Below are 16,836 nucleotides of genomic sequence, written 5' to 3' on the forward strand. Positions count from 1 at the left end.
TCCGAAATCAGGAAGTATGAATCCTCCAACTTTGTTCTTTTTCAAGATTATTTTGGCTGGATGTTCCATAAATTTTAGCACCAGTTTGCCAATTTGTGCAAAGAAGCAAGCTGAGATTTTGATAGAAATTGCACTGAATCTGTAGATTAACTCGGGGAGTACTGACATCTGAGCAATATTAAGTCTTCTGATCCATGAACATGAAATGTCTTTCCATTTACTTAGGTCTTTTAAAATTTCTTTCAACAACGATTTGTGGTTTTCAGAGTAAAAACTTTGCATGTCTTTTGTTAAATTTATTCCTGTATTTTATTCTTTTTGATATTGCAATTGACTTTTAGTATTAAGTAATAGAAATTGAGGATCATTGACTGTAAGGCATATTCTGAGCTTTAAACAAGCAGATAGTGTCATGTTCTGAGCTTTAAACAAGCAGATGATCTCATGTGGAACACCTATTAACTAATTGCTAAGGAAAGTAGCAAGTTGTTTCCTCTAGAACAAGTTACTTACAACCTAGAAATCCCATCTATTTGCATGTGATTGATGTCAGACTCCTCCCCTGATTGCTGTGGCTAATTTTCTCAGGTAGTAGACATTGAGAGGTGGGTGGAGAAGATAACAGGTGGGAGTTGGGGTGGGCAAAGTGCCCCCCTGCCTTTGACAGGTTTGGTCTAAACCAAAAAAGCTTTCCCCTTACCTAAAGTTGAGGTTTCTAGGATATTTCTTATGTAATATAATGGAATACCCCCATTGGCTGCCCCTCCTGGCCTATATCAGTGCACTCAAACCATGATTCTGGAGGCAAGTGGTTTTCATACCTGGGTGAGGAGCAGAGTCATCTGAGGAGCAAATTAAGAAGCAGAGTCTTGACCATGTGGTTAGTCACATGCACATGTTTTATCCTCCTATACCTCTCATCTATGAAATTCCTATTATTGGTCACTAGAACCCACATGGCTGAGTGTGCTTGGGCTGCCATAACAAAGTACCATAGACTGGGTCATTTAAACAACAGAAATTTACTTTCTCACAGTTCCGGAGGGTGGAGGTCTGAGGTCAGGAAGCCCTGATGGCAGAGTTCTGATGAGGGCTCTCTTCCTGGCTTGCAGATGACCACCTCTGGCCGTGTGCTCATGTGGCTTTTCCTGGGGGGGTGGGGATGTGTGTGTGGAGAGAGAGAGCAAGCTCTCTGGTGTCTCTTTATAGAAGGACACTAATCCTGTCATGAGGGCCACACCCTGATGACCTCATTTAACACTAAGTACTTCCCAAAGGCCCCATCTCCAAACACCATTACACTGGGGACTAGGGCTTCAACAGATGCATTATGGGAGGACACAAACATTCAGTCCATAGCACCATGAAAGACGTGTTGAATCGAAACAAGCAAGCAAACAGATTTCCAGACACCACTCCTGTAGATTCTGATTTACAGAATTTAGAGAGGGGGCCCAGGAATCTGTATTTTATTATAATATTATCTGTAATTCTTGGTACAGCTGGTTCAGGGAATAGGTGTTTGCAAACTGCTTACATATGTGCCAGTGCTCATTTACCTTACACACAGATTATCCTCAGCCAAAGCTATTTTACTCTGGACATTTGTTTTGTCACAACTCTAACAAGTTTTTCTGCTTCTAGGTGACTAACACAAAGCCCAAAAAATGTCTTATGAATGGTATTTAATTGAATCTGATTTTCTTGGCTTAGAACAGATTATAAACAGTGCATTTAGAGGGGAGAGTGCTATAAGATGTAACATCCAGTCATTTAGAAGAGTTATAAAAAGCAGATACAAACACTCTGAAAGCATAGCAGCCCAGGGCCATTGAAAAGAATCTGGAATTCTGCAGATTAATACTAGGGACAGAAGAAGAACCTAACCCTCCTCTGCTCATTAAGCTCCCTTCTACTTTCACTTCGCACCTCACTTCCTTAATAAAATCCTTTTAACTGGTCATACAAGGGCTCAATAGCCACCATGTATTCCTTGCCTGCTATGTGCTGTGCAGTGTATTAAGTGCTTTCAAATGCCATGGCAATTAATTCTCCTCTAACACCATAAAGAAAGTGTGCACAGGAGAAGAGTGAAGCTCAGGGTAGTTACATAACTTGCCCCAGGTCACCCAGCTAACAGTGGCAGAACAAGAATCATACCCAGATCTTTTCCCCATGCTTTTATACTTTTAGCTACTAAGCCAGGGATTCTCCAGAGATGTTTCATAACATGCAGTTGTGTGGAATTTTACATAGAGCTTGTTAATGGTTGGATAACTTGTTTGTAAAATATTTACTTTTTAGAAATAAATTAGATTTCATTCCCCTCCCCCCTTCCCCCACCCGAATAACAGCACTCTGCCCACTTGTTTGCTCATGTGCATGGTTGAAAGGGAAAGAACATGATGGTATAGCAGCCAGGCCAAAGGAAATAAAAGCACCTCTGGCTCCGCCCTGGGAGTCTGTCAGAAATATAGACAGTGCCATATCTGCTGTGTGTGTCTTGGCTGAACAAAGATTGAGAACCACTGAAGATAGGAAAGTCGATAACAAGGAGTGTGCGCTCCAGGGTCAGATAAGTGAATTTGTATCCTGAATCTAGTCTTTATCGCTATGTGACTTTATTTAGCCTCTGTGTGGGGATTGATCTTTCTCCTTGGTAAAATAGACTTGCTAAAGCATAAATCAGCTTCTACATGTTAGATGGAAACAATGCCTGGTAAATGGGAGGCACTCAGTGTTGGTAAAACTTTATAAGCCTTCAAGTCTTATCAACAGTATAGCTTTCAAAAATGGTAAATGGGTCAGAACCGTTCTGGCCAGGCACAGGTGGTTCATGCCTGTAATCCCAGCACTTTGGGAGGCCAAGGCAGGTGGATCATTTGAGGTCAAGAGTTTGAGACCAGCCTGGCTAACATGGTGAAAGCCCATCTCTACTGAAAGAAATACAAAAATTAGCCAAGCATGATGGTGCATGCCTGTAATCCCATCTACTTGGGAGACTGAGGCATGAGAATCGCTTGAGGCAGGAGAATCACTTGAGCCTGGGAAGCAGAGGTTGTGGTGAGCTGACTGCACTCCAGTCTAAGCAACAGAGTAAGAACCTGTCTCAATAAAATAAAATGGTAGCTGTTCTCTATGGGCATTGGGCCTGGTTAAGTAAATGTGCTAACTTTAATAAACATTTTAAGCATATATTTAATAATTTTTTCTTGCTTTCTTGAAGTTTAGAGAGGTTCTTTGTGGATAATTTGGATGACCCATGTCTATTAAACTACCCAAAGAAATGTAAATTGCTGCCTTTTTATTTTCTTTGAGAAATAGTCTTCCATAAAATGTAGGCACTCATTTTTATGAAATAGCAAAACAGGGGTCTTGTTGGGGGAAGAGTTAGTTAACATTTCCAGCATTTGCTAAGGTTTCTCCCATGCTCTGAGAAGCTGCGGTTCTGGCTAAGTTGTTGTCGTTTGGGGTACTAGCATTTCTGTGTCTTGATGTCTGTTTGTGTATCCCCTTTTCTTTGTTCTCTCTCTCTGACTCTCTACCCATTCAGTTCCTCAGAAGCTCCTGACTTAAACCACAGATGAATCCATAGTAGAGGCCTTCATTAGGCAAGAGTGACTGGGTAGAGCTACACATGGCCAGTGTAAAACTGATCCCTTTTCTGATAGCAGAACCCCTTTATTTTCCACATCATGTTCTTGATTTTGAAGTATCATCTTAGGAAAATAGAAAACAAGCCCACCTTCCCCATCAAGTGGCCTATTAGTTGCAAAATACAAGAGACAGTGTTCCTTTCTATCTCTTTCCACAAGTCCTCAGGTGAGGGCCTCTTTGCCTGTTAGTTTCTAAGATAATGGGTCAAGTTCCTAAATTAAGTCTGAGAGGAGATGGATGGGACACTATAGTACATACGTATCTCCATGTTTCCTGTCAATCAGGATATTCATAGCTCAGGAGGGCTGTTAAGGTACCAGCCACATCTGCCTGTTTGCATCCTGCCTCCAACTCCTAGTTTTTCTAAGGCCAAGTTCTTACTAAGTAGGAGTCAAGGATCATCAAGCCTTTTCTCCATATTTACCCAGGCTGGAGTGCAGTGGTGTGAACATGGCTCACTGCAGCCTCTACCTCCTACACTCAAGTGATCATCCCACCTCAGCCACCCGTGTACCTGGGACCACAGTCTCGTGACACCATGTCCAGCTAATTTTTAAATTTTTTTGTGAAGATGAGGTCTCACTTTGTTGGCCAGGCTGGTCTCAGACGATCCTTCCGGAGCATTGGGATTACAGGGGTGGGCTACTGTGCCCGGCCCAATAAGGAGCTATTTTGCAGGTGTGCATCTCTTGGAACTGGAAATAAACTAGCTATCAAGTCAGGCACATTTAATTTGGAGGCCTACACATGTCACTTTTAAGGAAAAAATTGTTCCATAGAGATTGTTACCTGTGTGTTCTGATTAGCACAGAACAGTCCAACTTTGAGACCCTTTAAAATATTTGAGCATGTTTCATTTGAAAACTACATGTGTTAGTAACAGGTTTTCTATCCCTGTATTTGAAAGATATGGCATAATCCACGCTGGTGGGGTAGGGAAATATCTCAGTGACTGGATCCTGCATGGAGAACCTCCTTTTGATCTAATAGAATTGGATCCCAATCGCTATGGCAAATGGACAACAACCCAGTACACTGAGGCCAAAGCAAGAGAATCATATGGATTCAACAATATTGGTAAGGTGCAAATTTACTCGTTGTCTACAAAGTGTTGACAGAATTGAATTGTAACATCTCTGACTTTAGACAGTCTTTGTTTTATTCACTGGGGTGGCAGTCGTTAGGGACTCCAAAAAGCATTGTGACCCTAAGACATAACAAGGAATAGATATGGCTGTGTATATTTAACATGTGGAATGCCTCACTGGTTTTAAATTTTAAACATATTTTTACTTTTTGATAAGTCATATAAATGACAGCTCTGTTTTCTACATAAATCATATATGTATGTATGTTTATGCTTCTGGATTTTAAATACTGTATTTTCCATATTTAAAATCCCTTCAGAGTATCTTGTTGTTTTGGCTATATGCAATTTAAAGTACTGACTTTCCTTTTTCAGTTGGTTACCCTAAAGAAGAACGGTTTGCTGGGAGGCCGACTCAGCGAGTCAGTGGGCTGTACCGAAGCCTGGAGTCTAAGTGTTCCATGGGGTTTCATGCTGGCTGGGAGCAACCACATTGGTTCTACAAACCAGGCCAGGACACTCAGTACAGGTGAGAGAAAAACTTGACCTGCCTGTGGTTCTGACCGAGGGACGAAACAACGGGACAGCAGAAAGTGCCGATTCCCCCCACACTCCATCCCTCCACCCTGTTTCAAGGAGCACTGAGCCTTGTCCTACAAAAATTACTGTCTGGCAGTGGTGGCATTCATCTAGCCCACATGACACTGACCCACATCTAGGACTCACATGGCCCTGGGAATCCTATACCCGGCCTGGGCGAAGCCTCTTGGCATTTACCAGAAGCTCAGAGGAGCCTTCTGACCCCCTCCAAATTCCCACATGGCTTCAGTTGGTTCCTAAAGGTTTGCTGTGCTTTAAGCTGCTTGGTTGAATTACATTGTGTACAACCAAAAAATGTACCTGGAGTTTTAGATTTTCTCTTCACCCTGAAATCATTCAAAGCAATTGCTTCCTAGAGTGTGTGCACTAAGCCATGCAAATTGTATGCACAGTTGATAAATGAAGGGAAAAGAACATTTGCATCGCATTCCAGGTTAAGCAAAAACATAAAGTATGCCACTAAAACAGTTCTCTGAATTCTGGTAAAGTGCTACCTGCCATTGTTGTTCTTGGGATTAATAGTGATTATATATTTTTTTCTCAAGAGAATCCACAGATCAAGGGAAAACGAGTTGCAAATTTACAACTTAAGTTATCCTTTTTTTTTTGAGCTGTCATTTTGCTTTTTTTTTTTTTTTTTTTTTTTGAGACGGTGTTTCGCTCTTGTTACCCAGGCTGGAGTGCAATGGCGCGATCTCGGCTCACCGCAACCTCCGCCTCCTGGGTTCAGGCAATTCTCCTGCCTCAGCCTCCTGAGTAGCTGGGATTACAGGCATGCGCCCCCATGCCCAGCTAATTTTTTGTATTTTTAGTAGAGACGGGGTTTCACCATGTTGACCAGGATGGTCTTGATCTCTTGACCTCGTGATCCACCCGCCTCGGCCTCCGAAAGCGCTGGGATTACAAGCTTGAGCCACCACGCCCGGCCTGTCATTTTGCTTTCTATGATGGGTTTTGCTATTTTAAGGACTAGATTTAATTGGTACGCAGTATAGCGGAGAACCCATTGTTGATGAATGAATTTGGGATCCATAGACAGCCAATCTAGATTATTTGGTGGCCAGATACTGATTTGGTTTTTCCTAAATGACTCCAATATACCACTTCTATTCGTCACTTAGTGCTGATTGGATCTGGCCTAAGTTTCTTCCACCATTTAATAATTAAACTACTGAAAATTCCTTTTGCAGACAGCATCCTGCTCCGAAGCTAAAAGTGGACCATGTTAGAAGTCTACTTCATAAAGCAGAAAGGACCGTTAGCAATGAGTGTAGGGACTTTTGTTCCAGGTCTGGCTTTGTCATTAACTAATGCAAAGGCTCTGGAAACCATTTTGTGCCTTTTCTCTGAAAAATGCAGATTTTTGGACCACATCCTCATGTACTCCAGGTGTGGAGCAATGGCATAGGCATCTCCAAGGAGCCTGGGAGAATGCAGACTACGGGGTCCCGCCCCAGACCTGCTGCTTCAGAATGTGGACTTTAACAAGTGCACATGACTTGTATTCCCGTTAATATTTGAGAAGCACTGAACCAGAGAGCTCCACCCCCTGACCCCCCGACCCCTACACCACCCCAGACACTCTTATTTAATTAGACCCATTTAAAAATGCTCTCCAGATGATTCTAACATGTATGCATCTATAATTGAAAACACCAGACTGGTTGACTTCTAAACTCTCTTCTAGATTTGAGAACCCACGAGTTATATCTTATTTTCCAGTTAGTTAGTGCTTTATTCACTGTGAAATGGGTCATAGGGCTAAATGAGTAACTTTAAAATCAGAGTCCAACATACATGTATGATTTGCAGAACAGAATTTCAGGCTGCATGGTCCCACCTCCCGCAGTCCCACTCCCCACTACCAATAGGATTTTCTACATGTGTAGGGCTTATTAAAATATCAGTGTTGTGTAATTTTTGAAAAATGAACAGCAGTTGTTTTATGACTCCAAATGTTGTGTTTCAGGCCAAGTTTTCGCCGCACAAACTGGTTTGAGCCTGTGGGCTCCGAGTATAAACAGGTTATGCAAAGAGTAGGGGTGATTGACCTAACACCATTTGGCAAGTTTAACATCAAAGGCCGAGATTCCATTAGACTATTGGACCATCTCTTTGCAAATATCATTCCAAAGGTAAATAGCCTTGTAGGAATACAAGGTTCAGGATTCTGACCTATTTAATTCTCAATCCTCTCATTTTCCCCCCACCAAACCCACGTTATTTTAGTTCAGCTAATGATTTCTGAACACTAGAACTCTTCAACTGACCAAAATATACAAACTAATTTTCTTTCTTTCTTTCTCTCTCTTTTTCTTTCCTTTTCTTTTTCTTTCTTTCTTTCTTTTTTTTTTTTTTTTTTGAGAGACAGAGTCTTGTTCTGTCACCCAGGCTGGAGTGCAGTGGTGTGATCTTGGCTCATTGCAACCTCTGCCTCCTGGGTTCAAGTGATTCTCCTGCCTCAGCTTTCCAAGTAACTGGGACTACAGGTATACACCACCACACCCAGCTGATTTTTGTATTTTTTAGTAGAGATGGGATTTCACTATATTTTGGCCAGCTGGTCTCAAACTTCTAACCTCAGACCGTTCGTCCACCTCAGCCTCCCAAAATGCTGAGGTTATAGGCATGAGCCACCACGTCCAGCCTATAAGCTAATTTTCAAACTTAAATTTTCGTTGAGTGAATTCTCATCCAAGGACCTTGTGACTTTGCTCAATTGTTTCAATGGGAACTTAAAAGTGAGTTCTGCATTAAATGAAGAATAGCTTTTAAATGACAAATAGTTTTAAATAATTGTTTAAGAACTTCAAATTACTGTTGGGTTTAGGTTTACAGATAATTCATACACTTTATGCAAACGGTAAGAGTCAGATACTTTTCATTCTTAAGGCCCACATTTTTATTTAAATGGGTGTTAAAAGGATTCATGTGATTTTTATTTCATCCTAAGGTAATTTAAAATTTTTTTATGTAGGTGGGTTTTACAAATATAAGTCACATGTTAACACCCAAAGGTCGAGTATATGCTGAGTTGACTGTTTCTCACCAGTCTCCTGGAGAGTTTCTATTAATAACTGGCTCTGGATCAGAACTTCATGATCTTAGGTAAGTGCACCCATAGTAAGAAAATTTTGTACATATTATATGTTGACTCAATCTTACATTGAGTTTTTCTTTTTACCAGTACTTGAAAGTACAACTTTATTTCTTCTTAAAGCTTATTGTTGCAAATAAACTTTAGTTTTTGAATACAAAAATATTTAGAATGAGGGCCCCTGCCGCTCCCAAAGGTAATTCATCCATAAGCTACTGATTCAAATAATATTATTTCCCATTTATTAGGCGTCATCAATGTGCCAGAATCTCTTTTAGACATTACCTTAATGAATTCTCTTAATATTTTGCAAGGCATACATGATTCCCATTATCAGATGAGGAAACTGAGGTTTGGGTTAAGGGAATTTACACAAGCCTTTTGATTCTGATTCGCACATTCCGTCCACTGCTGTAAACTGCCTTCCTAAATTATCTTTGCCCTTTGTGATACTTTGTGCTTCCTGGCCCACAGCTGGATCTAAAGTAGCTGACCTGCCAAGTCCAGCCTTTACATGAATCTTTATTCTACTACAAAGTCTTTAGTCCAATATTCCAAGCATATTTGGAATATTATTATTTAATAGATGTCTTACTCTGACAGATTCCCACCTTAGTTGTAAAGTAATGCAAATTATATGCTCCAATCCAAGATGTACTGGGGCCATCTTAATAGTTTAGCTTTTTATAAATCCAGATGAACATTTTGTGTTAGACTTAAGACAGCTCAGGGACTGCTCAATAAATTAGAAACCAGTCCTATAGCTTGGTCCCAATATCTCATCAAGACATAGAAATTGAAACTAGAATTTCTGTCTTTTCCTTGTGATTGTCAGAGCAATTACGTGTCTTGTGGTAGGCACATTGTTAACCTTTAGCAATATAACTGTGCCTTCTGTGTACAGGTATTAGAGAAAATTTGAGTTTAAATCAATTTTTTGAAGACTGAATCATTAGTTTAAATGCAAAAGGTCTGTGTCACTATTTAAAAGAATTGAGTGGCAGAGCTCATTAAATTGAAGGATCCTTCTGTACTGTGAAAAATTATCCCCCAAATTTATAAGTGGGCGATTTAAAGAGAATCACTTAACATCTCTGGGGCTCAGTTTCCTCAACTTTAAAAATCAGTGTGATTTTGTGAAATGACACTCTGGGGACTTTCTGATAACTCTAGACACAAAGCATGTCTTCAGAGAAGTAATTTGTTACCAAAGTGCATTATTCAAGCAATATTTAACACAATGTTCATGGCTGAAACACAGATGGATTGAAGAAGAGGCAGTCAAAGGTGGGTATGATGTTGAAATTAAAAACATAACTGATGAGCTCGGAGTCCTTGGAGTTGCTGGTCCACGTGCAAGAAAGGTCCTTCAGAAGCTGACCTCTGAAGATCTTAGTGAGGATGTTTTCAAGTTTCTTCAAACCAAGTCCTTAAAGATTTCCAACATTCCTGTCACTGCCATTAGGATATCTTATACTGGTAAGATTGGAAAACAACCTGGAGTGAGTCTCTGAAATTTAAAAGGTCAGTTTTAAATTCTAAATTGAGATTTAAATTTAAAAGTTCATGCCACCTGAAGTATGTGTGAGTGTTTACACATGTGCACACTCACCCCCACTTTTGTCCATGCGACTTTGGAGGAAGATTTTTTCTCTGCTCAGCTCTTATGACAAATCTGTCTATTTACTCCTCGTTTTGAAAGTGGTTCCACAGATTTCTAGTCCAATAGCTGCCTACCATCTGGAAGGGCAGATTTTTTAAAAAGTGGAAAGAGGATTGGCTATTGGAATAGTTGGAATAGTCAGGCCTGCCAACTCTATCTGTGAACATTCAAGATGGTCTCCCAGAGACAGAATCTCCCATAGAGACCATTTTGAGTGTATCAAGCACCTCTCCTAGAGCATTGCCAACAATCTATCTTTCCTTCCAGACTCTAAGCTCACTGAGAAGTCTTCATCTAGCACCTAATCTTGCACATGGTAGATATTTGATACAGAGGTGAATGAATGCTCTTCCGTTCCCCAGTGGTGCTCTGGGCTCCCTTCTAAGTTTTTCTAGACATTGTCTCTCACAGAAGGAGTACTGCATGCCCAAGCATTCATTCAATTATATGTTGCTCCTATTCTGTGGCATCCCATAAAACACCTTACCATGAGCCCTCCACCTTGGGAAACAGGAGAATAGAGATTAAAGACCATAGCTCTCCCCTGGGTTTCTGCTATACCTTTTTTCTGCCCTTCTTCCACCCAACGTTGGCAAAATCCAGAATAAAAAATGAGCAGGGCTGGACACAATGGCTCATAGCTTTAATCCCAGCATTTTGGGATTAATGAAAGTGAATTAATTATTAGAACTGGTTCTAATAATATTATAATCTCAGCATTTCGAGAGGCCAAAGTGGAAGGATTGATTGAGCCCAGGAGTTCAGAACCAGCCCGGGCAACAAAGTGAGACCCTCTCTCAAAAAAAAAAAAAAAAAAAAAAAAAAAAAAAAAAAAAAAACAAGACAAAAAAAAAAGAACAACAAAATTAAGAAGGATTTTGGGGGTTACATTTCACTTCTTTTGATTTTTGCCCACAGCTCTATTGATGAATGAAATGACTAGGGAAGAAGTGGGAAGGAGGGGAAGTCAGAGACTATGGCTTTCTCACTATGATGATAACTTGAGTAATTCTTAGTTGATGATATTTTTAGGCTTGTGATTTTGGGCAAGGGGTTGGTTTAAACCTTGAAGCCCTTGTCTTGATAAACTGCCATGCTAACTACTCGCCTAGCCTCATTGTGTGTGAAAAGTCAAGCCTCATTAGAAACCTGGGGTCCAGGGTGGAGATTAATTCCTGCATTATAGTCTTTCTGTGTCGTGACAAGAGGTGTCCTGTGTAGCACCATCTACGTGGGAGTCAGGATTGGCACGAATGCATCTGTGATATGGTGGGCTTCTTTGCAGTGGGCTCTTGTAACTTTTTGTGAACTGGCCTTTTTAGAGACTGACAATGTGTTGCATAAGTGGAGTTTCTTCTGCTTGTATGTGTTCTAGCTAAAGCACATTCGATGTAGTGATCATTGTTCTTGTTGTGCTGTGGCACCTGCGGGTTTATTTCAGGTGAACTGGGTTGGGAGCTGTACCACAGAAGAGAAGACTCTGTGGCGCTGTATGACATGATCATGAATGCAGGCCAGGAGGAGGGAATTGACAATTTTGGAACCTATGCCATGAATGCCTTACGCCTGGAGAAAGCCTTCAGAGCCTGGGGGTCCGAGGTTTGAAATGCTAGCATCTTTATTAAAATTTTACGTTTATTTATTTCATTTTTATATAAGGGCAGGTTTTAACTGCGGTAACATTGGTTTTGGCTGTAAGAGAAATTCCATAGAATTAGATAACTTTATTTAATTAGGGGAAGAGGTTTTTCTCCTTAAATTCTCAAGTGAAAGTTCAGTGGAATTCTGACATCATGTTTATTCTGCCTTAATTGATCCTAGTTGGCTGAGAACCCTAGAAATCTGTCTTGGACAGTGGGGAGCTGGCCTACCTCATGGGATTAGAGTAACACTTTTCAGTCTCTCCACCTCTGTCATTTTGCCTGTCTTCCTTTTCTTCTTATCTTGTACCTTTTGGTGAGTTAACACTCATTTCTGAGGGGCAGGGGTGATGGTCCAGGAAGTGTGGTCCAGCCTTCCTCCACCATTAATAATGGTTACTAAGAGTTTCTATTTGTATAGTGCTTTTACCATTTACATATTTTCACATGCATGATTTCAGTTTCCTTCTCAACTCTCCCTTACCTCTATTTTGCACATAGTAGCACTGAGATTTGGAGTACCACTTGGTCCAGATTATCTAGTAAGTGGCCAACCTGTGGTTCAAACTCTGTTCTCCTAACTTTATTTCCAATATGGCAGGCTATTCTCTGGACCCATTCACTATTTCAGATTCACTAATTGTTTCTTTGGAAGACACTGAGGTTTTAGGCCTGAAAGATTAGATAAAGGATAGTGGTAAAAGATGGACTCAGAGCGGGGACTCTTGGGTGTGACCTTTTCCTCCACTGTGCACCAGCTATCTGGCCTAACCCTCCAGATCTTCTGTTTGCTTTTCTAAAAAATGGAATTTTTATGCAACAGAATTATCATAGAAAGAGAGAGTCTAGGAAGTACCAAGTACATAATAAAATGCATTTGATTGGAGGGCAGAGTGTGTTTGAAAGCCCAGGCAGCCACCCGGGGGCATTTAGAGTACACAGAAGCAAGTGGGCAAGGTCTCGGCTAGAGGTCACCTGTTAAGGGATTCTGCAGCTACAACTGGGGACTGAGGCAAGGCTAGGCTCAGGAACAGAAGCAGTGGACAGCGCGGTCCCCGCACTCTCCAAGGAATGAAGCAGTGGGAGCAGCCCTTTGGAAGTCAGACATTTCTCCATCCTCCTGCCTTTTATTTTCTCAGATTTCCTCTCCCTGCGACCTCTGGAAAGCTTTTCTCCTTCCATCCCTTCGATTTCCCAGCAGTGCCAGAGCGCCCTCTAGTGTTGTTACTGTAATCCTCTGTGCTTCATTTTTATTTTTTTCTTTGAAAAAATTCTGAAATTTTGAACAGACAAAATAATTTTAGAGTAGCTCAAATTAATTAAGAAATATGAGGCAATGCCTTATGTCATGTAAAACAAGCATACACTCAATTGGTTTATGTAGGTGCTGTGTTGCTTTAAAAGTTTGGCTACTTTTAGGGGGTTTAGACTAGTTCTCTAACTGCAAAGAGAACAACAAGACAGCCCTGACTTGGTAGATATCACAGTGGCTTGCTCACATTTGGAGAGAGAGAGATTCAAACTCTGCTTATTCCTTTTTCCTCTCGTGAACTCCATCAGCTACTTTCCTACCATTTGCTTTCCCTCCACCTTACCCTGATTCTTGGCTAACTGTAAGATAACTAAATTGCTTAATAACTTTTCAAAACGTATTTATGTAAAATGATTTCATAAATACATGTGAAAATCTTGTTTCTAGAGGGAACAACACGTGCATTCCCTCAGATGTTTATGAAAATGAGAGAGCCATGGAACACAGTGAATTTTAGTTTTTGTATTTGTTATACTCAAATGACATTTTTGCTGAAAGGCTACATTGAATTTTGGATTAAAAATTGTTTTCAAAACCAGTCTACAGTTTGCCTTTCTTTTTCTTTTTCTTTTTTTTTTTTTTTTTTTTTGAGACCGAGGATTGCTCTGTTGTCAGGTTGGCTGGGGTGCAGTGGTGCAAATCTCAGCTCACTGCAACCTCTGACTCCCTGGTTCAAGCAACTCTGCTGCTTCATCCTCCCAAGTAGCTGGGATTACAGGCACGCGCCACCACACCCAGCTAATTTTTGTATTTTTAGTAGAGGTGGGGTTTCACCATGTTGGCCAGGATGGTCTTGATCTCCTGACCTCATGATCCACCCGCCTCGGCCTCCCAAAGTGCTGGGATTACAGGCGTAAGCCATCGCGCCGGGCCTAGTTTGCCTTTCTTTAGAATCTGTGTTGAAAAACCAAAAAGTGTTATTTCTCCGAAAAACAAATAGGAAAGTGATGTTACGGAAATGATTGCACTCATCTAACATTTAAAATGTGTGTTTCCTTTTTAGATGAACTGTGATACAAATCCTTTGGAAGCTGGACTGGAATATTTTGTGAAGTTAAATAAGGTATGTTTACATTCTAAAGTGCATTTGAAGTAAATCTTAACACCACGATGCTATTTTGTGACAAAACCATGCTTTAAAATTTAACCATGTGTGGGTTATAGGAGAAATGAGGTGAACATAAACGCTAAGCATTGCTCAATTGCTTCATATTACTCTTTTGTCAACATTTGCTTAGCGCAAGCTATTGAGAGTATGCTTGAAGATTTAAGATAGCAGAATCCAGCATCTTTAAGGGCTAAATCTAAATTCTAAGATAAAAATTAGTAAGGATAAGATGATTGTCTGTCAGATTCTAGTAGACATTTATGTCGGAAGTGCACCGTGTTGTGTATGTTACGGTAACTCCTGGTGACTTGGGAAGTTGCACATAAGCTGATCAAACATACTGCATTCATCGATTCTCCAAGATACTCACAGCATGGAGCAGCCTCGCTTCAGCAGACCTGTCCATCTACTTGTCAAGCATCTTTGTGTGTAACTGCAACATCTGAATATAAACAAATAACACGTTTCAAATGTGTTCAGCTTAAAATGGGTATTAACTGAGAAGCTAATACAAGCCCAAAGAAACATAACTGATAAGACACTCCAAAGGGAACCCCTACATCAGTGGTTCTTAAAATGTAGCCTTCAGACTAACAGCATCAGCCTCATTGGGAGCTTGTTAGAAATGCTAATTCTCAGGTCCCACCCTAGAACTACTAAATCAGAATCTCTGGGAGTCAGGCCAACAAATCTGTTTTAACAAACCCTGCAGGGGATTCTGATGCATGTAAGGTTTGAGAAGCTTTACTCTTAATAATTATAGTGGAAAAACCTATCCTGAGGCCAATTTATTACAGCCAAGCTCATCTATCCAAGTCCTACAAATATAAATGAGGTTACCCCATTGAGCAGTGCCTAAGAGTTGTAATGAAGAAACTTAATAGAGCTGCAGTGGTGGTAGTATTGAATAATAAGGGCAGCAGCTGCTACTGTTTAGGATATTTATTAGAATTCCAAAAATAAAATGTTCTGCCTAGGTGGTTATAAGCTACAGACTGATTTTTCATCCTGTGGAAATATGTGAATACATGTATATGACTCAATCAGGCCAAGAAAACTTTTCTTATGACCCTGCATCAGTTCCCAAATTCTGAACTATAATATTAACATAAAACATGTATATTTATAGTACGAGATTTTAGGAAAAAGAACCTCGTAAAGGGTTTTAAAGGGAATATCTTTCTGTACATTCCCCCTATGTTTTATTTTTACGATGTACCATCTGCCTCCAGATCAGAGAAAGCAGGTGCTTGGAATTTGGGCAGGCCCTAGCAGCAGATTGCTCCTTCTGACAGCCAAAGCCTTACTTTAGTTGTTTCAAGTAAGGATAAAAATGGCCCAACTCTTGAAAGTGCTAAATTTCTGTTGTTGGTCACCATTAGGTAGATAGGTAACTGATTCCTTTTGCTTCAGTGTTGGGATATTATTTTGTGGGGGTAAGGCATAGATAAATAATCCCTTTGTATTGAAATGGAATTTTCAAAAATCTTTTATGATTATTAGCAGGTGTGGATAGCGTATTTGTTAAGTTATATGAGCAAATAACCAAAGCTCATCTTGGAATGAAGTTAGTTGTTTAACAGATACTAATTTTGATTTATGGCCTGTTTTTATAATTTCTGAATCATTGTTTCTCATTCAAGAATCACAATTCCTAAGGACTTTATAGGGTAAAAGTCTTTGCAACCCAAAGACCTGGCTCCAACTGAGACAGTCTTTTTCAATTATCTCAATTCAAGTGGCTAATTGGTATCAACCTACTCATAATGATGCCTGCTAATCTCCAAGACAGGTGACTAGATTAGATCAACTTTGGTGGTTTCATAGCAGTCTTATAATGTGAAACAGACTCCTGGAAAACTTACTAACTTTACAAACTAAGCTTCATAACTTGACCATTCAAGTTCTGTGCCTAAAAACCAAAATATTACCCAAACTGGCTTCATACAACATTTTAAAGAATAATATACTGTAAGCCTAGATTGCTTCAGAAAATTGATGCTATGGGAGAACAGGAGCAACAGCTAATACGGAGGGATATTTATATTTGATACCAAAACAAACAAAGCAGAAACCCTGGCATTTTACAATTGTTTGAAATCAATTATTTCTTTCCCTCAAACCAAACATATAGAGTTCTCTGGTTGGCCCTTAGATATTTACACAATGATTGCTTAAGCCATAATGTGAAGAAAAGATAGAAGACTGTGTCGGCCCTAGAAGGGTCCCTGGGGATCAGCTGGTACCCCTCCCCTCACATCTGAAAGGGAGGAAACTGAGGCACAGAGAGGGAAAGTGACCTGGGGGGGGCCTTTAGCTGCAGTTGACCACCACCCTCTGACCTCACTATGGAGCTTTCTCACCCACCACTTTTCCCCACAAAGTCCTTTTCCACAGTGGGCTTATCAGACTTGAAACACTGCCCAGGAATTTCTTTCACTGGCAACATGTATTATTTGTGTGGTCTACCTTTTATTAATGGACACTCCCCACGTGTTTTTTGCTGCAACTAATTTTGCTTTGCCCATTTTAAGGAGGAAAATGGCTGGGTGAGCAGATGGGCCATCAGGCCTGATTAGGGTGAATTGTGTTCTTGTCAAAACCTGTCAGAAAGTCGGGAAAAGAACAATGAAGTCCTGAAGAACTCTTTCATCACAAAGGGAGATAGTGCA

The 16,836-nt window shown here is 40.4% G+C and overlaps 1 protein-coding gene across 2 annotated transcripts in view; it reads left to right on the plus strand.

Moving 5' to 3' along the window:
• Window positions 1–16,836, plus strand: part of DMGDH (dimethylglycine dehydrogenase) — a 78,664-nt gene that overhangs the window by 37,833 nt on the left and 23,995 nt on the right. For both annotated transcript variants that reach the window (XM_039468943.2, XM_074384367.1), the window contains exons 8-14: window positions 4,565–4,734; window positions 5,120–5,273; window positions 7,314–7,479; window positions 8,322–8,452; window positions 9,703–9,920; window positions 11,546–11,703; window positions 14,060–14,119. In XM_039468943.2, the coding sequence (XP_039324877.1) occupies window positions 4,565–4,734; window positions 5,120–5,273; window positions 7,314–7,479; window positions 8,322–8,452; window positions 9,703–9,920; window positions 11,546–11,703; window positions 14,060–14,119 (1,057 nt within the window). The remainder of the gene's footprint in view (window positions 1–4,564; window positions 4,735–5,119; window positions 5,274–7,313; window positions 7,480–8,321; window positions 8,453–9,702; window positions 9,921–11,545; window positions 11,704–14,059; window positions 14,120–16,836) is intronic.

The sequence above is a fragment of the Saimiri boliviensis genome, chromosome 1, assembly GCF_048565385.1.
Source record: "Saimiri boliviensis isolate mSaiBol1 chromosome 1, mSaiBol1.pri, whole genome shotgun sequence".
NCBI classification, from domain to species: domain Eukaryota; kingdom Metazoa; phylum Chordata; class Mammalia; order Primates; family Cebidae; genus Saimiri; species Saimiri boliviensis.